The following is a 23,873-nucleotide window of genomic DNA, read 5'->3' as shown; positions in this document are numbered from 1 at the left end:
TATTTAAATTAATAAATAATATGTTGTATGTGTTCCATAATCATTTTAGTATAGGTGCCGAAGAAATTAACTTAGTTATATGACACAGGAGCTGTCCGTGACTGCCAATTCGGATGGCGCTAACGTGTCCATGGCGGTGTACCGCGGCGGTACTAAAGTCACCCGCTGTTTCAAGTGAGTGTCAACATTTACCTACATCTCTGGTTCGCGGTTGCCTTCTACGGCGGATGCTTGATTTTGAAAATTTTACTACATCCTTACATAAGGCTATATTTTTGATTTTGGGTTGTATTTTGCTATCAAATTTATTATTTAAACTGTAAACTTAGAGATGAAATTTGCAGGTAACTTTAAACACATATTTTTTAGAGTACACACAGCTTTATGATAGTAACAAATTATGATTTTACTATTTAAAGTTTTAATTACGTTAAATAATTAATATAACAATATTGAGCTGTTTTACCTCCTGTACACATTTAGTAGTTAAAGGCTATCTATCTTTCACTAGGGACTCGGGACCTCTAGTCCTGATACTATTAGGGTATGACTTATGCATAATCTATGACGCCAGGGCCTTGCGGGCTGAAGGACTAGTCAATGTTTCGCTAGCATTATGAATTTTGTAAATGTTGTTATTACAATACAAATCTATCTGTTATAGTTCCAAACGATCGCAGTTTGAGAACTAGCCAACTTTAGGACTAAACGTGGCCGCTGGTATTCTATAAATTCTCATAAACTTTTAGTTAGCTACCTTACTCGCGTCTGTTATATTTAGTTACCAAAGTCAAGTTTGATAAAGACTTTAAGTCCTTAAACTCTGTAAATTGATGAATAATTCTAACCAAATTATTTTCTTAGAAATTATTATAAATTTAACTTTAACGTTTTGTTCTATGACAATTCTATTATAATCTTATAAATCGATGATTATAATAGATATTTTCAATTCAATAGTAGATCTGAACATATGTTAATTTAAAAAGGCCTCAATCAAGTTTTCAAGTTTTAAATAGCTCCTCAAATCAAACATCAAAATTAATTCGACCTTAAAGATCCTGTGATTTTAGAATTTAGATGCTTGTTAATTTACAGACAAAATTGGGCCTATTTACTTGTTTTATTTTCTTCCATATACATACAGTTTTTATAATGAGTAGTAGGTTTGATCATACAACATTACATTTAAGTAGTTCCTCGAGGAGGACAGACTTATTAAATAGTATACCCCCCACTTCCCTCCCAACTTCGACTTTAATATTAGAACCACAAAAATGTGATATTGTGTACCACCTTATACTAGATACTAAAAGTCTCCATGGCATTAGAATGGTTACATTTGCAACAAAAAAAAGTAGTACCCCAATCCACACACGAAAATCGCTCTACATTATTTTCCGTGAAGACCGGAGTTCGTGTTGGTGAGGCAAAATGTGCGGGACGCGGGCTCCGACCACCGCGCCCTTCTGCTTGGACTCAAGTTCGGCGGCGTGCCTTCCATCAACAGCCTCAACTCGATCTACCACTTCCAGGTATTTGATATTTTTAGTTTGTAGGTTACCTTATTGATACTAAGCAGTCATTGTGTGACCTGTATCTGAAATAACGATAATTATTTTTTTGTATATCATGAAAAGTTTATTGGCTGAATATTGGCGCACAATTATGTTTTTTTCTGTCCCTTTTTAATTATATAAGCCTAATGTTAAATTGTCTCCATTGCCTAGAAATACCTACAATAATTTCAAAAGTAATATGGATGCACTGATAGTATTAAAATGGAGGTAAAATAATGCTAACTCCTATTTGGATCTGCGAATATCTTACTTAGCATGCAGAAAACAACAGCTATCTCTCATTTTAGGTCATTTTTTGTGAGATAGTAGTAGTAGTAGACATTGAACAAGCCGGCTCACTCATATGGAGAAATATGTCAACAATTTGACTCTACCACATAAAAATTACCTAATGATACTCCATTAGAATATCCATCATACTTACTTTGAGAATCGGATTCTATACTTATAAATAACGCCTGTAATTATCGAATAGCAACGAACTCTACATTTCGTTTTTCGTCGTGATATTTTTGCTATCGAAATATTTCTCACAGGATCGACCATGGGTGTTTGGCCACCTCCTGCAATTACAACGGCGCCTCGGAAGGGAGAACTTCCCGCTCATTGAACAAACCTACTACCACAATCACACCGACATGGTGAGTGCATTTTGCTCTATTTGTCGTAACATGTAATAAATTAGATTTACGGGGAATATAAAGTAAATAAAATAAACCAATTAATATATTTTAAAATAGGTAAGAGGGATTTCCGTTACGTTATTATAGAAATTTAATAGCAATAGTTCTAATGTTACTTCATTAATGTATCATAATGTAACAATTTACTCTTTTATCCACTGCAGTGGGACATTGCTGTATATATTTCCTAAGGCGATTAGAAATAGGTTGTAGTAAAAAACCAACGTTTTATAAATTGTTTATTTTAGGCTTAATACCGCTATAACTTGTTATTTTACAATCATTAACTTAAAAATAAATAATACAAAATAACGTTAAACTTACATTTGTCTTAATAGACAAAACAACAACGTAGCAGCGTCCAGAAGAAAAATCACAAAACAACAAATAGATTAAGTAAATTCGTCTCGTTTATAATTTCCATTTGCATTTTCATTCAGTCTATCACATCAATTCATACAGTTTTGAATACAAAACTTTATTACGACGCCTACGTTCAATCGATTAACATAACAGATCAGCGGACAGCTGCATCGCGTTCAATGATCACCATTAAATATGATATTGTGATAAAATTGCAATTTTTCGTGTGGACGTAACGAGATACATACATAAAGGTACGTTTTAATGTTTGTGTTAGCGTTCGGGTGCGATTCAAGTCATCGTCATCGTACTGTTGAATTGTTGCGATTGCAGACATCTCGTGAGCGCCGGTGCCCTGTAACATAAACCAATGCTTACTGATTCACGCCAACAGGGTAGTACAGAACATCAAAGTGCTTCGTGTTTACAGTAGCGAACTGTTTCGCATTGTTCCCAAGTATTAGTAGGTGTTTATTGTTATTCGAAACGAACAACTTGTTTTACAAGCTGCAAATACAAATCTGACGAGCCTTTGGAAACGACAACGCGACGCGTAACGTAAACATGTTTCGAGATGTACGTACGTTATTCCAAGGGATAGAATATTGTCTTATATTTAGCACTACGGACGTAATAGACATTAGAAATCTTCTTACATCTATGATATTTCTTTTGGGTACCATCGAAATGTCAAAATTTAAAATATTCACTAATACTAAAAATACCAAGTACTGTCAGTTTCTATTTAATAACTGATTGAATTCATTTATAATCTACGACAATACCGCTAACCGCAATAGAATAAAATAATAATAGAGTCACCTAGTCCAGCGGCAGCGCCGCTCGCGGTCGTGCAGGCAGACGCCGTGTCGCTCGTAGCATTCGTCGTAGTTCGTCACGCACGTGTTGGGCGATTTGGTGCGCCGCCGTGTCATATGAACCTGTCAAAGAACTCACTTTTACCAACTATGTTGAAATAATACTGACGCTGTAAAGCAAAGCAAAGTTACCAATAATTAAGAAACTAATTCTACTTTCGTCACCAAAAACACGAGTTACATTTTCTAGAAGTATTGCGTGCTAAAATTCCCTGAATAAATCCTTTCATATTCTTTGTAACAATTTACATACAATTTCAATTTTATTTCGTTGAAAGCAATAACAAAATAATTCTAGTCTTGCACAATAAGAACAATCATTTTCCTTAAGCATAGTTTGTTTGGCCAAAATGGGTGTTATATAAAAAAATAAGCAAACATGTCATGTACCTCTATGATCTAAATATAAATTGCCGCTTTTAAGGCAATGTTATTTTACTTATTTAATACTCTTTACTTTTGAATATCTGTTACCATACGGCATCACACGTGTCAATGTTATTCTAGTTTTGATGCGTAAATGGAACCTTTGTGTCTCATACAAGTTACCTCTTACATCTGGGCCGAGATTGTTAATGCAAATTATAAACAAGACACGTTAATTATGTAAATATATATTAATTAACTTCATATTTACATAATCTTAAACGACAGTCTACATCGCGTGTTGGTGTAACGTATTTGAGAAGCTAAAATTATGCAGTATTTACAAATGAGAATTCCGCTCTGAACTTTTCTGTGAAATAACACAAGTGACATTTAAAAAGAAGATTGGATGTACTTTGCATATCTTAATAGCTAATTGTTTATCATATTAAATGGTTGTTATTAAATTATAACGATGTTATTAAAACAATTATTGATTACAATAAAAACAAGTCATTAGCGGCAGATAAGAGGATATAAGTGTATTGTTGGAAAGTTCCTGTTAGAGTAGGTACTTAGATAACTAGATTGGATGTAATCTTCGCAAGTTTATCACTTTAAAGGAAATATACAATACTTTCGAATTCAAGTATCTTTATATTTTTGTTGCTACTTTTGGAGTGTAATTTTAATCACGTAATCAACAAAGAGTGCATGCGTAATTATTCACATAAAGAACAATTGCGCATCGAACGATGTATTTTTCCAACCGTAGCTACTGGCTGTTGGAGCAGATATTATACTATACCTAGTCTTGCCATAAATATTGTAATAAAGAAAAAAGAAAATTGTTAACTGCAAATAACATTTATTACTTTTACAGTGTGTCAGTTTAATACATAAATATAAAACAATTAAAAATATAAAAAGCTTATTCGAAGTGGTCTCCATTGGCTGCAATACAGTCCTTTAAACGATGAGGCCAGTTATCAATAGAAGCACGCACTCTTTCCATGGGAAAATTCTTCACTGCCAATCGTATAGATTGTTTTAGGGACTCCAAATTATCATGGCGTTTAGAGCAAGCTGTACTCTCTAAAACTGACCACAAATCATAATCCAGCGGATTAAGATCGGGACTAGACGACGGCCAGTCTTCAGCTCTGATGAAGTCCGAAACGTTCGATTCCAACCAAGACTGCGTGGACCGAGCTTTATGACCCGGCGCCGAGTCTTGCTGGAAGGACCATACTTGGTTATTGAACATGGTGATGTTAAGGGGCTTAACTACCTTCTCAAGAATGGTATCTTGATACACTTGTGCCGATGTTTTGATACCTTTTTCACAAAAATATGGCTCAGTCACTCCTTCATAGCTAACACCCCACCAAACCATCACTGAAGTCGGATAATGTCCACGTTGCACTCTGTCGACTAATTGGGAAGCTTCCTTAGAGCTTTGAGCATAAATACGGTCATTTTGTTTGTTAAAATGTTGCTCAATTGTAAAAATTTTCTCATCCGTAAACAAAATTTTTCTGTGACCTCCCTTTGCGTACCGCTTCAGTAGTTGTTTCGATTTTACCACCCTATTCTTCTTTAAATTATCAGTTAAGAAATGGCCAGTGCGTCTCTTATAGGCTGCAAGTCCTAAGTCATCTTTTAAAATACGCGACATGGTTCTAGGTGCTATCTTCATTTCCCGAGATAAAATCTTTTGCTTTCGGACAGGATTTCTTCGAATTCTTTCCCTTACTGCTTTGACCACCTTTTTCGTACGAACACTACGTGGACGGCCAGATCTTTTCTGTCACAAACAGAGGAGGTCTCATTGTACCTATTAATAGCCCGGTACACAAACATTTTACTAATACCAAGTGTATGGAGAGTTTTAAAAATTGCATTTGGCTCCATACCTACTTTGTGTAATGCTATCACAGCGATTCGGTTCTCTTTATCACCCCACACCATTTTAATATCGCAAAATATTTTACAATGTATTGGCGCCAAAATGAGAAAACACAATGAACAATCGTATAAAAATGACAGATTCGAAATTCAAATGTAATATTTTTTTATAATTAAGTGTAACAGTATTTATGGCCAGACTAAGTATAGGTATCGTATCGGGTAATAATTGAGGGACTATGAGTTATTCAAAATGCAGCCAAGCATTTGGCGCAATGACGCAGTTTTGTTTAGCAACGTTCCCTCACTATAGGTACAACAGATAACCTGTCACCTGTCACGTTTCTCATCAATTAGCAAACTTGCACGATTTTCATAATGTGATTTAGTTGTCGTCGAATGTGTAGTTAAACCGAGACTATTCAATAGAATATGTCATTTGTAGGTTAATTAAATTTGTTGCCATAAATCTGTTAATGAAAAATAATTATTTGTGTCTATAATCATCCGTTTTGTATTTTTAAAAGCTGATTTAAGTACGTCAGACGCGTTGGGTTGGTGAGCTAATTAGCATCTAATTTATGAGTACAATACGTCTTAATTCTAGTGAACTATTGTTGTTATATTAATTCCTAAAGAAGTTATCACTATTTTAATCTAACTGACTTATTACGTAAGCATAACAATGGATGATTATATTATTAAGAAGATAATAATAACTACAAAACCTAACTTTAGTCCTGTTGTTTGCGGATATGAGACTAGAACGACTTGTGTCAAAAACTGCTCAATGACTTTAGTTATTATTATGATGCTCAATCAGTCAGATTTGTCCGAGGCGAACCGCAGACAGCAGCTGCATGCCGCTGGCGGCAAGCGATATCACTGGTTTTTATGAATTATTATGATGATAGTTCAGAACAACGCAACATTGTAGCATACGTTCGCGGCGTGCGGCTGCGGCTGACCGTAGCGCCACTAGTGACGCGGACCACAACACGCTCACACTATCCATAGAACGTACTAAAATGAAAGTATATCGAATAATCAACTGATATACGAGAGTGCGTGGAATAATAAATACTTCATAGGTTTCATTGTTTCGATAGACTTATTAGTTTAAATGTCAGTATGGAATTGGAAAATAATGCGTAAAAATTAAAAATATTGCATATAAAATGTATTTTTATCAAAATGTCACATTACCTAAATTTTGTTGCAAAGCTAATGTATCTGAAGCAATAGGGATATCTTTGCAAACGACTAAGACATGCAGCCGCGGCATGTGCGGATTACAGTTTATCTCAGAATAGAAAAGGTCACGTCTGTAGTCAACAATGCCGTCGACCGTAGCCGCGTGCTGCAGTGCAGCCTGCGACCGTCGTCTGCGGCTAGACTCAGACTTGTAACTTTACGTAACGAAAACAATTTCTTTACGCTGTCTACGTCTTCTCCTTAGAATGTGAGCTATACCGATATTGGTTATGTATAGTTTAAATAATTGATTTACCTTACAAGTGCAGCCCTGTTTGTAAAGAAGTCTGAATCCTTTCCGCTGTCGCGGCGTCACCTCGCGCCATTTAGCGATGTAGTCACAGAGATGGATGTGAGCCTCTAAACGTGACACATGTCCTGGAAATTAAGTAACGAGTTGATTATTTCTTTTGTCTTTTCTGCAAAATGAATAGAATAGAATTCTGAAAATAGCGGTAGATTTTTAAGAAATAATGTAAGATGCTTATATTTAAGTTAATTAAATATAGGTAGAAATAAGTCTTAGTCTAAATTAAATGCCAGCCCTATTGACTAGTCGTGTTACGCATATAGGAAATATAAATATTGATTTGAGGGACCAATCAAGAAAAAACGTCCTTTTCGTTTGTAAAATATGTATCTGATGCATTAAAGTATACTAACCTGTAATAACATAGGTCTCTCTCGGTTGTAAGCTGACTCCACACAAGGAATCTTGCGATGGTGTTAGTAAGCGTCCAGATTTAAGAGCCAATGCCGCTTTTGGTGTAGCCTACAAAAAATACTCGATTTTAGAACATAGGTGTTACTAAAAATTATTAAGTTTTAAAAAAAAATGTCTGAATTAATAGTTATTGTACTATTAAAAATATCTTACTTTGAAAATATTCCGAATTTTGACTTTGTAAGCGTGGTAAAAATCTCGGCCACGGTATGTTTTCTGTACTCTGCCAACGATTACTGCAAAATAAATCATGCATAAAAATCAAGAAATTCAACTCAATACTTCTTTCCCACGTACTTTACTGGAAAATTGGTCTGTTTTAAATTAAGTATTATAAAACAATACCTCTTGAGTTATTTTATGTTCACAGTTCATCATTACATAGTTAGGAGAATTTCTTAGGCTTTTTTGATGCTAATTTAAACGTATAAATTGGTGACAATAAGCAAATCAAATCGATGACATAGATGCTATGGAACTCAAAAAAGTTATAAAGCAAAGGACAGAACTTTAAATGATTACCGAAATCACTGTTGCAATAGTGCGACTGTGGATGGTCGAGTGAACACGAGCAGGCATCGGCGACGTGACAGCTCGCTGCCACTAATGCCAGCGCAAGCCACCTTGTCAGCATGCTATATCCGACACTCTGTAAACAAATATATTTATAAAGGTCACCTATTCCACTGCACCGGCCGTAAACACCGCGAGAAGGTTAAATAACAACATTAACAGTTAATTACATCGTTACTGAAATTATTTGCGATCAAAGGAGATCATAATCCGCAATCCAAGCACCGTTTCGCTATTAAGCTGTAAAAAGAAAAAATACGCAGTGCCGGCACTAATTGGTAAGGCAGATTTTATTGTTCTGTTTTTTCTGTTAAAGAGTATTTAAGATCGTTTTTAGTAGAAATCGGTTATAGCTTTTAATTCCATAATGTCGTATTCGATGTGCATAAGACTTAACGGATAATATAAAGAGAATTATTGTATACGAATAATCGAATTTTAAAAGGTTCAATCCATTAATGATATATGTACAGGTGATTCATTAATGCCGGAAATTAAGTGAAACATGTGAAGGTATTGTAGTATAACAAGCCGGCACAATGTGACAATACGAGCGCGCCGCGCGTCACGGCTCCTGCTGTCTGCGTGCTATGTAACAACAATTACCAACATGTTTTGTATGCCACATACTTTGGAACGACGGTTTTTCGGCGTAATCATCGCGTCACATAAATAAAACAAGCAATAACAAGTCTTAATTTGATAAGTGGGGCTCTAATTCAATTTCAAAATTGATATTTTCTCCCTACCCAAAACTCCTCAGGCCAGCTTGTTTTTCACACAAATTGCCTACGCAGGCGGGCCATTTAAGATTGCTAATATTTAGGCGTGTTCCGACCTTTTACTTTTTGTTTTTACTCGAAGAAATACGGTCTCGGCCTTAATTATGGCTTGCGGTATCAACGTTCGAAGTGGTATGCTTTTTTATTGATAAAAACCTATGACAGGAAGTTAATATTGTTTATCGTTTAAGACAATAAGCGTAAAAAGTAATAAGGGAATAAATAAATACGAACATTTATTTTTTTCTGAAATGTAATTATCTTAAGCGAAAATAAATAATAATGAAGTGGATGAAAATCTTAGATAAGTATTCTCATTCATTTTCATCTAGTAGCGATAAAACAAAGCCTGGTAAATTAATCAAAACGAAGTCGTAACTGTGCTCTATCTATTCGTATCGTTGACGGACGAGTGGCGCCACACGTGGCGGGCGTACGTTACAGATAAATTAATTTATCACACTACAACTCCCCACACACAGGACGTGGCTACTGATCTATTTGGTTATTATAATGTGGCCTAGGAAAAGCTTCATTGTATTCTTTTAATACTTTGTTGCACGAAGTACACCGACAATAACTTTTTATTGCTGTACCTTTATTTTTTTCTGCGGAGGAGCACAAAACGTCTCGCCGCTGTCATAACTTCACATTGTTTAAATTGCATTGTATGGGAAATGTGAAGATTTATCCTGTCAGCCAGAATGTAAGCCGATGACGAATGAACAACCTTTCTGTGAGTTAAGAGCAATAATCCGATTTGAACAAATCTTCTCACGATTCTTTTGTTACATTGCATTAAAATAGTTTATTCGATTAAAGAAGAAATACTTAAAGGGATTTCAAACTAGTATATGAATTGTATATTCGTTTTATTTTGATGTAAATAAAAATAGTGCAAAAATAAAGTATTCGTGCGGCTTAAGCGTCTTATATGATATGTTATTGGGTATAATACATATCTCATTTAAAAATACCAGATTCTTATTTTAAAACCGAATATAAACTCAATGCTTCTATGCAAAGCTTGTATGAATGTTTTAATGGATTGCTCAGATCCTTAATTTGGTGGACAAAAAGTGGAAAAGACATGACAATATATTAAGGAATGAAGTTTTGCAAGTAATTAGTACGTATAAGGTACATACATCTACTAATGGAATTAATAGTAAGTCTATTAACCAACCAGAATCGTCTTAAATGAAGGCAATACAAGGAACTAGTGAGTTATTTAGTACGAATTATTATGGCGGCTATTCGTTGAAGATACAGATGTGTTCTAAAGAAACAATGTTGGCTTCTCATTCGTGTATTTAGTAATTTAAGAATTCTGCAAAGTCAAATGAAAAAAATCTAAAAAAAGAATATTCTAAAAAAAGTCTTTTAAACTGTTAATCCTCCTTAAAATCTTTAATAAAAGACGACGTGATAGTTAGTTGGCATAACTACATTTTAAATCTCTACGTAGAGAGCAGAGGAGTCTCCTGATGAAAACGCTATTTGTATAATAGTTTTTGTCTCTATTGTAATAATGGGTTCACCATTAGAACACACTTGAATATTAAATTTCACCTTTAATTCAATATTTTTAGATCACGTCGTGCCCTCGTGATATTCAAAATATGTACATTTCCTTTTCATCGACTAAATCTAAAATGTTTAAATAGTGCAAATGATTAATAATTACGTCATGATTGTTATTGCATTTAACTAATAATCTTGATAATATTGAATGACTCTGTAGTAATTTAAATAAATACTACTTTTGAAACATTATTTATAAACAATAGTTTTTTATAACCATCTCCTAAATTTGCAAAGTGGAAAATTAGATGTAAACGTAAATTTATTAGCAGAAGCCGTAAGAAATGGCGATAACACGTTGCAATGACTTACATATGAGAATGCACAAGTCACATCACGCACTCCACTCGGCTCCGTGGTGTTCTTACGTGTAATTGCGAGCGCGGCTCGCGTCGCTTTTGTATGTCCTGACGACGCTAAACGATTCACTGTTACCTTTATGTTTTTGGTTAAAAATCAGAACGTGGAAATTTTATGGGTACATTCCCATAGTCGCACCCATGATCGGAACGCCGCGACCCGGTGCAACAATGCCTCATTTGTCAGGGTTCGTCGAGAAACACGACGCGCCAATAAATTTTTGATATTGTGTTTATACATAGTTCGGCAGTTTATTGCATCTTGTTCGATGGATATTGGATGCACAGGCGTGCATACTGCAGTATGTTTATTTAAAAAGTGACGACTGAGAAGTTTTATATTCTGTATGGCATTTTGAAATAATCTACTAATAAATCTAAGAAAGGCTAGTAGATACATGATATGAGATCATAGGAACTAAAACATGTTTTTCAACAATAGACATCTTCGTTTATTATACAGGAAAACATCGTGGGAAAACTTCGCGTAATTTGTAGTTTATTATATTTGTGTTGTCCTCGGATGATAAATCATAGTGACGCGTTAGTGGTCGCCGGGACTCGTATATAACAAAATTTATTTGATATTCGTCTTCCGCTTTCTTGTGGGAAAATAAACAATTAACAGTTTTACGCTGTTGTAGGTTTCCATGTTCTTATAATTATTTAGTAACATAATATTTAAAAGCGGCGATAGCCTAGTTGGGTGTGGAACGGACCTCTGACTTTTCTAAAAAATCATGTGTGTATTCTTTGTGAATTTATCGTTCGCTTTAACGGTGAAGGAAAACATCGTGAGGAAACGTGCACACCTGAGAAGTTTTCTATAGGAATTTCGAAGGTGTGTGAAGTCTACCAATCCGCACTAGGCCAGCGTGGTGGACTAAGGCCAATTCCCTCTCAGTAATAGAGGAGGCCCGTGCTCAGCAGTGGGCAAGTATATAATACAGGGCTGATATTATTATTATATTATTATAATATTTACAACAAAATCATTCGTTTGCGATGATGTCAGCAAAGTTAATAATATTAACGATTTATTTACATAATTATGATATCATAATTTTAAACTGAACGTTTGCCGCAATGTGATTTGTCCATACTATTTTTAATGTCGTGATTCAATGTACAATTTTTTACAAGATAGCATTACGGTTGTAATAGTTTCGTTATAAATAAATTGTCGCACACGCCTACGTGATTTAATTATTGTTACTATCTTTTAATATAATTACATGTTATTCGTATGTTACTTTTGCTACAGTGAAATCAAAGTTTTACATAAATGTGTGCCTAACTATATGAACGTACTAATTTAATATTTTTTGGTTATTAGTGACATTATTATTCGTTCTTCTAAAATTGTATCTGCCAGAAATAATGATATTTTGATTAATTTACTATGTTAAATGAATAAACTTCAAACTACCCTGGAATGATAACTTTACGTTTACCTACAACTAATTATCATTGAATATTTAGCAATAGATCAGTGCTTTCAGAGCAACAACAAATAATTATCAAGAATACTATTATGCATTATTGATTGATTAAACTAATTTGTGATGGCCATAACTTATTAACTCAACGTGCAGTAACGTGCTAACGCTGAAGTCGCCTACGATGCCGCAACAGACTTCCTTTATAAATCCTTCAGTCAATCCTTTACCTAGTTCGTGATATCTCAATTATTATATAAGATAACGTTTCAATCAATTCACACCGTAGTTGAATGGTTTCATCATTAATTTGTATTACATTAGTACGACGTTGACATTTTTGTGTTGTAGAATTTATAATTTTCGTTTGTTAAATTCCTTTTTGCTTAGTGCAAAAATTAGTTCTAGATAATTATTGTGGTCTTAATTCATGTGCAAGTATATTATTTATCACTCATAATAATTGTTAAAATGATTCGTTTGGAAAAACCATATTAAATGTACCTACTAAATAGAAACAAAAACAATTTTGTACACAATGGGTTGATAGGAAATAATAATTTTAATATTTATTAAGTATATAATGCAAAATAAATTGTCGAATAACTATTAAAGTTAGTAAAAAATAAATATGTAATATTATGAAATTTTATAACAGTATTACCAAAATATGAATGTTGTTTTAGTTTACATAACGTTTACAAAAAAATATATTATGTAGTCATTATTAAATCGTTTGCTAAAATGATTATTTAGAAGTAACAAATTGGTTTTGGATAGTATAAAATTATCTGAAACTTCATGGTTGTAAGAATTCAACGTAATATACAAAGAAGCAATTAGACTAAAACAGATAATATTATATTAGTTAAATAATGGAATCGATTAAATGACAACTCTTACACAATACTAACCACACGGTAATGATGAGTAAACAACTTCTAATATTTAATAGACCGATGCACATTGTAATAGCTAGGTACAAATATACATATCATTTACGCAGCATATTAATTATCATTGCCGCTTGTAGTAAAAATATATACTTAAACTTTTATCACGTAATCTATAACAGTCAGGAATAATGTAGTGTTCTAATAGTGAAAGAATCAAAATCAGACCAGTAGTACAATATTATTTCGAAGAAGTATGAGACATACATATTATTATCTGCATCGAAATTAATTCGGCTGTATCGAAATGTAGCGATGCCAAAATTAAATCTTTTAATTTAATTTTACTTTGTTGTGCTCAAAAAGCTTCTTCCGTTGTTTAAATGTGGTAAATTTGCTGGCGTTTAAGAATTTATTTACGTTATTTAAATTCAAATTATATTCCGCATAAGTTCGCCTTTTTATTACCTGTTTGATTTATCGTTAGCTAAATCAAAAATTACGATATTTAAGAAATTGATATAGATTATTAAGCACACCCTTCCTTATATAATACATACGTAAGTCATTTCTTAATTTCAGTGTGGACATTCTGACATTTGCAACGAGAAATGAATGTGGGTTTATCACGGAATAATAACAATTATATATGAAATCTTTTAATCCACAAATCATTATGAAATGAAGTGTTAAACCTGTTTCTTAAGTGTTTCGTTTTATTTAAATGTGCAAAATATATTTTTGTTCCTTTGACGTTAAGTGCCCTTTTGTGCAAACTTGGCAGGTTTAAAGAATGACATGCATAAACATAAACATAAATGGTTTTGTAGAATGTTGTTAATGATAACCAAATTTTGGTAAGGAATAAGGATGTTAGGAAACACGGAGTACAAGGAAAATAGTACTTTCATGTCTATAGGACAGGTGGCACGCTTTGTCTAAAATCTCGCAATAACGATCTCACGAATTATTTACATAAAATTACGAAATGTGACTGTCGAAAATAATGGGACATGAATGACATTTCTTTATCCCTGCGGTCATTAACATAGAAAGAGTGTAAAGACTTTAGGGTTACATTTTAAATTCACTTCCCATTCAATATTTGTCGAGTTTTGCTGAGGCTTATGTAAATTCAATGAATAATAAAAAGGCAATCCACGAACAGGGAATAAAGAATTGCAGTTTGCAAATATTTTATGTGTTCTGTTGTCAATGATACGAATTTCATTAACGGCCGTTTTCAATGAACTATCCCTAATTAATCTTTAAATCAATCCCGAAAATAAGCGAATCAAAATAAGGTATTTGTAAGCATGGCAAAAAAGCTTTGTTCTGATTGGTATTTTTTTGGATGAAACATAGAGATATCGCTTATGAAAAACGTCGATAAGTGTATAATATGGATATTATGGGGTGGTTAAATGAAGGGTCATTTGATTAAACTTTACGTCTATAGTTATGTCATGTGTGATATTCTTTTATTTAATGTCAACTGTCACGAAATATTATTGACTGATGTAAGTAATAATGTTTTTACATGAAAATTATTTATAAAATGAACCAACACATACATGAGAAAAAGTAGTTATGTATTTCGACCGCTTCACTACCTCGGATAGATACTCATACCATAATAGCATTGAAGTCACACCAATGGTCGTAATCTAAGTCTTCTGGATCTTAGAAAAACAGCCTAAAACAAATAACCATATGAAAAGCGTACCTTTTTTAGGCGCAGTTAAAAAAATATCTCATAAATAGTTTATTTATTTATGAAAATGAAGTAATAACTAAATCAAATACTATATTCAGTACATCGGTATGAAATATTTTGGAACTGGTTACGTAGGTTTGGGTGGTTTGTTTATTAAGTGATACAGTAGGTAATTGGGATGTGGGCGGGAGAATGTTAACGTGATTTCGATAAAAAATGGATTTTCATTACAAACGGATAGCATAATTAAATTTCAAATTGAATTTGTGAGTTGAATTTTTAAATGTATTCATCGGGTAAAACCATTTGTAATTACTTTGCTACTGCCACAGAATTTTAAACGGTAAATTAATATTCTAGGAACGAGTGGGGCGAATATTGAAGCCTGTTCGCTGTCCATTTTCCTACTTGAAAGTATCTAATTGAGTTATTTTACTTTTTGAATTCTCTTTTTCCTTTTATCCGGATTATGAGAAGTCAGTCAAATAAAATATAATGGGTTTGGCTAAAGTGTATCCATTTAAGGCACATTTCATCGAAGCATATTGTTTTAGTTCTTATGATATTGATTTATTTAAATTTTACAGAATATATATTCTATACACTTCCTCAGAAATAAAGCAGTATTTATGAATTTGTTTTAATCATTATTAAAGTGAAAGTGACGCCTCTTCTTGCAATAATATACGTAACACAAATTAGAGTTTTGTGTTAAAACTTCAATAATATGTTAATAGCAGTAGTCTCTACTCGCCTTCGTTGTGGAAATACCTCGTTTGCGAATGCAGTCTGAATTCCAAAACGTTTATATGACTAACGAATGATTTTGTAAAGATTCACCACTTTTGCATATATTGCGATATCACGTATCAGGTGTTTGGAGTGTGTTTGGTATGTGGCCAACTCACGTGTTGTGATGCAATTTGTATCGCGCTCGACTCCGCTTATGGTGAAGGATCAGTGATATCACGTCGAGAACTGTATCGTGATCCAATATTCGAATTTGCGTAGGAAAAGACTTATGTCTGTCCGCAGGTCGTTTGTGTTTTTTTTCACGAAATACAAATACACTGGATATTATAATGTCTATTTCTTGTTCTCACTTTTAATCCATTAATTGTTCTCCGTTTATTATACACATTTATTAAACAATTATTCACGGAACGTGTTCATTTAATAACAATTTAAACCTATTTGTATTTAATTCATTCCTCCGATTTACTTTATATTCAATACATAAGTGTTTATCTAAGTAAAAACCGCATGCGGCAAACTATAGAATTAATTAATACGAAGTGTGAGTAAGTGAATAACTTGTTACCATTAAATAACAAATTTTGTTTCCGCGTGAATCAGGATGAAGATGCCTATATTCTAAGCGTGGCGTCAGTGAACCGCTGACCTCTCGGCGATCCTAACAACGGATTACAACAAGCGAACTTGACCGCCCACGTGCACAAATACTTTCATACACTCCTAAGTTGCAGCACTCTACGCAAGCAACACACATGGACACCGGCGCAGTACCGACAGACGTTACGGAGGTGCGCTCTGAAGCCGGCATATGTTTCTACCATCAATAGACAATTACGCACGCAACCATACGTTAGTTAAGCATTGTATCGTGCAGCTGCGTTAAAAATGTTCCATCGCTCAAAATCAATCATGTCACACTTTTCACAGTTTCGAATGAGATTTAGTATCGTTGTACGCGCCTACCAGCTTTCACAACCATTATACATCGAGCGCATCGATACCGACCACTCGCCATCGACAAAACCCTATCTGTTCTTCGATCAAACCATTACATCGATTTATGAGATGATATCCAGTGTTGGCGACACGTTATAAATCTTTTTGCCAATTTCGTCGGATCACAATAGCGGCGAGCGCCGGAATAAATGTCTGAGACTTGTTCGTTCCGATCGCAACTGATACTGTTATTTGTAATCGATATGGATCACGAAGTATCAAATTATTAGAAGGTGTGTGTCACTTTGACTTTTTACTTAGCTATATATTCGTTTTTCTATGTCCATTTTAGATGGGGATTTCCATAGTTATGCTCTGTACGAGTATAGTGTATTAATAAACCTTATACTAGATATGTAAATAAATATCTACCCACATATCAATTATGTCATTTGTATTTAATTGATTTGGTAACTTGTCGTGCAACTCAATAGTTTAATTCAGTGATAATCCTTTGTTTACATTTATGGTATACCGTACTAATTTCCAGTTATTTCGTTAAGTCGTAAAAGGGAATTATTAAAAAGAAGGTACTTACTTGTTTAGATTTCTGGCAAGAAGCTTATGATTACGTTTTATCAGTATAGATGTGTAATATATCATGAGAGGGAAAGAATAGCTCAAGTTTGGAAACAAAATTTGGCTTATACTTGTGCGTTGTTCATAGCGTTCATTATATATTATAATATTTATTCTCACAACACGTGTTACTGTGTGGTCAGGACTAAGAATTTTGTTGTCAGATATATTTTTCTTTATGACTATTATTTTACTAAAGTAATAATGTACCTGCATGAAGTGTGCATCTAAAAATATATATGACGCCACTGTGAGTCATGACAATATCATGTCCACACTTTTCGCTGGGGAGGATGGTTACCGCGACATCGACGTATGCCTATAGTTACGATAATTACTCTCATTTACTAGCGAAAGCAGTCTGCGCCGGCGCAGCACACCGTTAATCTCGCCGTGCACTAAAGCTTCAAGGTTAACTTTCGCGAAATCCCGTCACTGCATTGCATTTTATTTTTTTAATTACTGAAATCATTGTATCGGAAATGTTATTCCTTTATTGGAGGGACTGTGACTCGTAATTATAACTTAAATAATGTGCTGCTTGTTTTTTTCTTTGGTCCATTTTTCATAAATTTCGTGTATACTTTATAAGATTTATGTCAATATTTTTTTTATTGATGCTGTTTCGGTAAAAAAAATAATTAAATTAAAAGATAATAAAAAAATCAATATATGGCACAATTATAGGCTTCAGAAATTTTTAGGGACAATAGGTATTTTTAATAATAATATCTTGCCAGTACCTACCTACTCAAATATTTATGATATACGCAGACACAGACGAAACAAAAGTAGTAACGGCAGTAATATAAGTCAAAAATATTTTATAACCTCTGTATCGTATAATACGTAAGTTCCCAGATCGCAAAGAAGAAGGTTATTCCGCGTCGGAACCATGCCGTTTACCATCGCATGCCGCTTTTCGACTTATCGCCGTCGATATGTAAATCGTGTATTGTGCCAGACTTTATCGAATTCAAAATGGAAACTGTTTTCTTGGCTTGCTCTTTGTTGATGTGGCGAACGAAGAAAATAATTGGTTTTGTAAACTTTGCCAAGTCGTGAAGTAGATTTGTTGCGCAAGGGTAAAGCCCAATTTATATGGCGTTATACAAAATTAATGTGTCTCGTAAGAGCTGATTCAGATTCGATACTGTAACCAACCCAAGATAAAGTTATACGGTTTTTCCTTTCGATTCTCATTGTTCCGCATTTAACCTCTGTTTTCACAATACAATAGATTCCTGGAACGTCGATCATTCTATACCAAGACCACAAGGTAAACCATTGACTACCTTATTCTACGTTTTCCAAGTAGACAATAACAATAGGTATATTATATCAGTCGTTATGTGGTATGTTTATGAACAGCATAACGGCTGATCCGTGGATAGTTTGATTCTCGGTTCAAACTCGGTTTTTCTATGCGTTAGTGACTCGTAATAGATGATTTGGCCGGAATTGGATTTGTACTCGATACAGCTACAGGTTTACCTTTACATGGGACTGGAATTTTGTTGGCAAGATATAGGTGCAAACCACCAATGCAAACAACTCTCCAATACTTATACTATCGATACTCTTCCAGTATACAGTATTATTAAACTAAATTGCGATCTAAATTAAATAATTTAGTAGAAATAGTTTTATCGCTCTGATAAAATTTTAATGCTGCGTCACTCGGCGCTACTATTGAATGGGCCATGATTCATAGCAAATTATTTTTAGCACTTGCTGTATTCGTGTAACTTACTACGAACCATGATGAATCTCACGCACGTTGATATTTTTAATTGACAAACAAAACAGAATCGCATGAATGAATATTATTCACACAAATTATTCTAGTTTCGTTCCGTCGGATTTGTGGTTGCCTGTACAAGTATCGGATAAGCCTAAATGAATACGGCTAATGTCGTTTTCAACGTGCATTATGTAATGTTGGTTTGTGTCATATTTAATCTGAAGAAATATTGTTATGAATGTCGGAATAAAATAGCCTATGTACCTACTCAGTTTCTGAGTACATGCTCTAGACTGCTTTCTCATATGTATGAAGTACGTAGATACTGTGGACATTAACTATTTGTTATACTGTAAAGAAAGTACACTGTCTTTCTCGTTCAGGAAATGCGGAACATTCATAGGATCACTTTGTTTTTCGTGTGCCTCTCTGTCCGTGTATCAAGACTATTCTCGTATATTTTGTTTAATATTTTACGCTGAAATTATTAATTAGACCCTCCTCATCTTTGCTACAAAAACGTTCCTCATATAGCAGAATATGCTGGTTAAGTTCTCTTAGGCAATATAGAATAAAAAATATAAACAGAAGTTTTAATGGACTTATCAAATCTTAATGCTATGACCTACAATCTTGATATTTAGCACGAAGGAAATTCATTCGACATTTATTAAAAAACATTGTGAATAACAAATAAAAAAACATCCAATAAGCAAATTTATAGGACATGTGTGTATTTACGCGACCACTTTTCTTGTAAAAAGTCAAAACGTGACGTGATTTTTATTTTAAATTTGTATAAAATATATGGCGTAATAAAATGTTTGCGCGTATATAGGTGATTATCATTTATTTAAATTCACGCCGTATTATAAGCTTATTTTAATTAATCTTTTGATTATAATAATTATAATTATAATTTGGCACGACTCGACGGCTAAAATATAATTGTCAAATAATAAATCGCGGAAATGTTTCTCGCCAGAGAACTATCAACAACAATGACGAAGGGTTTGTAGAGATATATTTGGGCCAAATCTACGAACAAGTATTGTTAAAGCATTGATAGTCATGTATAAACATAAAATAGTTAAGCAGTTCTTAATTTGTTCGCGTATGACTTAAATTTGTTTAAATGGATGGATAATGAGTTCTCATAAAGAGCGTATGCACTTTCGGAAGCTAAACCAAAGACAAAGTTAATATTTTTATTTGAATAAATTTTAAAAAAATTGCACTGATTGAAATAATTCAGAAGGAAAGATATATAAACATTTAATTCGTAGGTAAAATATAAATTTAAGTGACTTACATATATAATCGAGTCATTATATTATTATAATTGAAAAATTTGTATTGAAAGCATTCATTATTCATTCGTCTTTCTTACGTCCGTTTATACTTTATATATTGAAATGACATACAAAACGACCATACAGATGAATTACCAATTACCACGGGAAAGAGGCGCGAACAACGACCATAAGTATTTTTTTTTATCGACCGCGAACAGTGGCTCACCCTGAAATTCTTCGATTATAGAAAAATAAAACGCGTCGCATTCTACCAGCGTATATGCCTGCCAGGAGTATCTCTTTTTGTATCCCAATGTATTATTCATGGGGGCAACCTGGCCCATTTGTTCCTGTATTGTCTACGCGTCTGCAATTATGAAATTTATGCGAAAACCCTTTAGGCGCACGCAGATCACTGCATTAATGAACCGGCTGAGTCATCGATGGTGCAGAAATAATCAAGGTTGTCTACTTGTTGAGCTGACTGATGCTGATTTATCGGACTCGTATCGCTCCTGATCAATACGTCTGGGAATTACAATAATTTCAACGTAGTGGTGTATAGCGTTGTACGACGTCCAACTAAAAGCCTTGTTGATTGTCGTTTAGTATGCAAAAAACGTAAAAAATACAATAACGAAGCGGCTAGCAGTTTACCATTATCGATTTTGTAGTATTAATTTGTATAAATATTTTTATTCAGTTAATGTTAAGAAGATTCATCAATACGGTTAGACTATGATAAAAATGTTAACTTGAAAGAATAGGTAATGAAATGTGAATATAATTTTATTTATGTAACTCTTAAATGTCAGGTCGTAGAAAAATAATACTGCTTTATTGTATAAGTAATGCGCTTTTCTGATACAATCGGCGCATAACCTACAAACCGATCAAACGACAAAAAACATCGTAACACACAATCTGATTTATTACATGAATCGGATAACATGATCACTATCACGGTACGGGTAAGACTTCTCTAAGATGCAGCGGTATCTTTATTTTTCTAAAACTATTAGAATAAATAAGGTAGCTGTAATAATGTAAGGAAAACAAAAATTAAACTATTCACGATCATTAAGTGGCACTACTTCCGAGCTAGCATTTCACCCAAAAATCGTCGAAATTTTAACAAATCAGCGGTTTCAATTATATTTTTGGGTAAAATTAATGCCGGATATGCGCTAATATTATCGCTTGCTTTACCGTGATACCTACTTATTAGTAGTAAATTTTTTTAATAGCTAAACGAATTTCATAAACCTGCAAAGAATTTTTTAATTAATCTTGAAATTAAAGACGAATTATAAAACCGAATACAAACTCTTGGAATGTAATTTTTTAATCTTATAAGAAACGAAGAGCCGAATGCAATGTAATGTCACAAGATTCCCAGCGCAATCGCATCAATCATACAAAGAATAAAACGACTCTGGACCCTGTTCGTGGCTGGGCCAGTAACTGTTGGCCTTTTCAAAGCCTCTGACGTTCAACTTTATCAATGAGTGACACTTATTGAGACATTTTTAGGCCGACCCGATTCGCAACTACAAGGCACATCCGTAGCCACGTAGCTGTTGTGTTACAATGTTATTCATCATTTTGTTTATAATGTAGCGTATTTTTAGAAACTTCGTAATGTCGTGAGTCATTATAATAAATTTAAATGTAAATTTACTTTTTTAATTACGCCTCTTGGCTCAACTGATTCCTAATTAATTAACTTTACATTTCAGTAAGTATTAAAATTAAAATTACATATTTCCGAATTTTGATGAAGAGGCATTCTTTATTGGATAAATAAGAAATAAAATTAAGCTCTACGTTTTAGAATACGGGTATAAACTACGTCCGTAAACCCTATTTAATTAACTTGGCATAACATTATGATACAAATAAATATGTTTTTCGAATTTTATTGAGACTTTCTTCATTAATAGTAAAAATCGTAAGTTTCTAATAGAATTAAAAAATTTTCGACACTGAAATTAAAAGTTAAAAATAAAGTATTTTCGAAGGCACGATAATAATAGTGATTATTACAACGCGTTTACTTACTTTGGCCTTCAAGAAGATTGCATAATAACTATCTGCAAAGTGTGATAAAAGGGCCAGATCAACAGATAGTTACTAGCAATTAAAGAAAACTACATAATGAAACTGCAAAGGATCAATTTATATACAAACTATATATTTATGGATTCTAGCAAAACAAAGTGTTATGTTAAGAGTAGTAGAGCCATATTGTATTATATTTATTGTCTATAGCATTGATTCCCAAAGTGATCCAGGTGGACACCCACGGCTCCACGGTAGACTTTACAAGGGTAGGTTGGAGTGACAAAAAAATGGGTCGATTATAATTCGTAAGCAGGGGTCAACAAAAATTTATCTAGTTTCATAGTAAATTTGATAAATGTTCGCTTGCTCTTAAGTATTGTATATTGAGTTAGTTTTCCGAAGGATTAAACACTTCACTTCATATTTTAACCTTATTTCTATTTTTTAAGGGCAATAGAGCATCCATTATTGTCTGTTATTACCGATTTACTTGTTATACCACAGTGAAAATCTTATCAAATTCACCATTACACCTACTGTTATTTTCATCTAATTAAGTCAGCTTACACACATACTTTGTGAGAAATGCAAAATAAATCAATAAATGATGGTATTCAATTGATATGTTTATGTATTATCATATATATGTGAATACAATTTCGCATACCATATAAAGATACACAAATACTTGCAGTGACAAGTATGTAGACGAGTTAACGTCTACGTTAGCTAATATATTTACGTCACACCTTGAATCTTTAGTGTTAGATTCATTGACTAAATATGAAGAGGAGGACAGGCCCCAAAAGTTAGCTATATGAATAAGTTATATTTATGTTAGGGAAATCGACGCAGAATTGTCAATATATATGTCTATCTCTTTTACTCAAAGCTTATTTGGAACGCAACAAAAAAAAGACAAAATAATTGCTTCCTTCGAATATGGCACTATTTCGTTTACTTCAACACACTGGGACCGCCTTGCGGCGAAACGCTCATTTACGTGGTCAGCAAGTACGTAGCAGTGTCGAGACGATGTAAACAAATCTTCATAAAATTGAATTTAAAGTAATATAATAATCATATTCTCAATTGTTTAGTTTGTTTAGTGTATTTGTTAAGTTTCGAAAGTGACTCAGTGTTGTTATGAAAAGGATGCAAATCGAATTCACGCAAGAAAAGACCCGATATATCTTTTCATAGGTTAGTAACTGTTTTTACCGAAAATTAGCAAATATCTTTGTATATTTACTTTTTGGATTTGTTTTTATCAATTAAAATGATATGTGGATCTGGTTTGTAAAGTTTTATACCCTTTTAGGCGTGATTTATACAC

The 23,873-nt window shown here is 33.4% G+C and overlaps 2 protein-coding genes across 2 annotated transcripts in view; one reads left to right on the top strand and one right to left on the bottom strand.

Annotated features, from left to right (window-relative positions):
- LOC115441114 (synapsin) overlaps positions 1-23,873 on the top strand; it is a 61,614-nt gene that overhangs the window by 4,663 nt on the left and 33,078 nt on the right. The window contains exons 5-7 of the mRNA XM_037443011.1: positions 89-174; positions 1,409-1,535; positions 2,117-2,221. Of these exons, the coding sequence (XP_037298908.1) occupies positions 131-174; positions 1,409-1,535; positions 2,117-2,221 (276 nt within the window). The 5' untranslated portion in view covers positions 89-130. The remainder of the gene's footprint in view (positions 1-88; positions 175-1,408; positions 1,536-2,116; positions 2,222-23,873) is intronic.
- The window catches only part of LOC115441113 (tissue inhibitor of metalloproteinase), a 44,623-nt gene continuing 23,239 nt past the window's right edge, over positions 2,490-23,873 (bottom strand). Inside the window, exons 2-7 of the mRNA XM_037443010.1 lie at positions 8,279-8,405; positions 7,910-7,992; positions 7,696-7,804; positions 7,289-7,410; positions 3,449-3,567; positions 2,490-2,981 (exon numbers count right to left, since the gene is read on the bottom strand). Coding sequence (XP_037298907.1) covers positions 2,918-2,981; positions 3,449-3,567; positions 7,289-7,410; positions 7,696-7,804; positions 7,910-7,992; positions 8,279-8,390 — 609 coding nt within the window. The 5' untranslated portion in view covers positions 8,391-8,405 and the 3' untranslated portion in view covers positions 2,490-2,917. The remainder of the gene's footprint in view (positions 2,982-3,448; positions 3,568-7,288; positions 7,411-7,695; positions 7,805-7,909; positions 7,993-8,278; positions 8,406-23,873) is intronic.

This window comes from Manduca sexta, chromosome 26 (assembly GCF_014839805.1).
Source record: "Manduca sexta isolate Smith_Timp_Sample1 chromosome 26, JHU_Msex_v1.0, whole genome shotgun sequence".
NCBI classification, from domain to species: domain Eukaryota; kingdom Metazoa; phylum Arthropoda; class Insecta; order Lepidoptera; family Sphingidae; genus Manduca; species Manduca sexta.
This window is presented reverse-complemented; position numbering and strand designations above follow the sequence as displayed.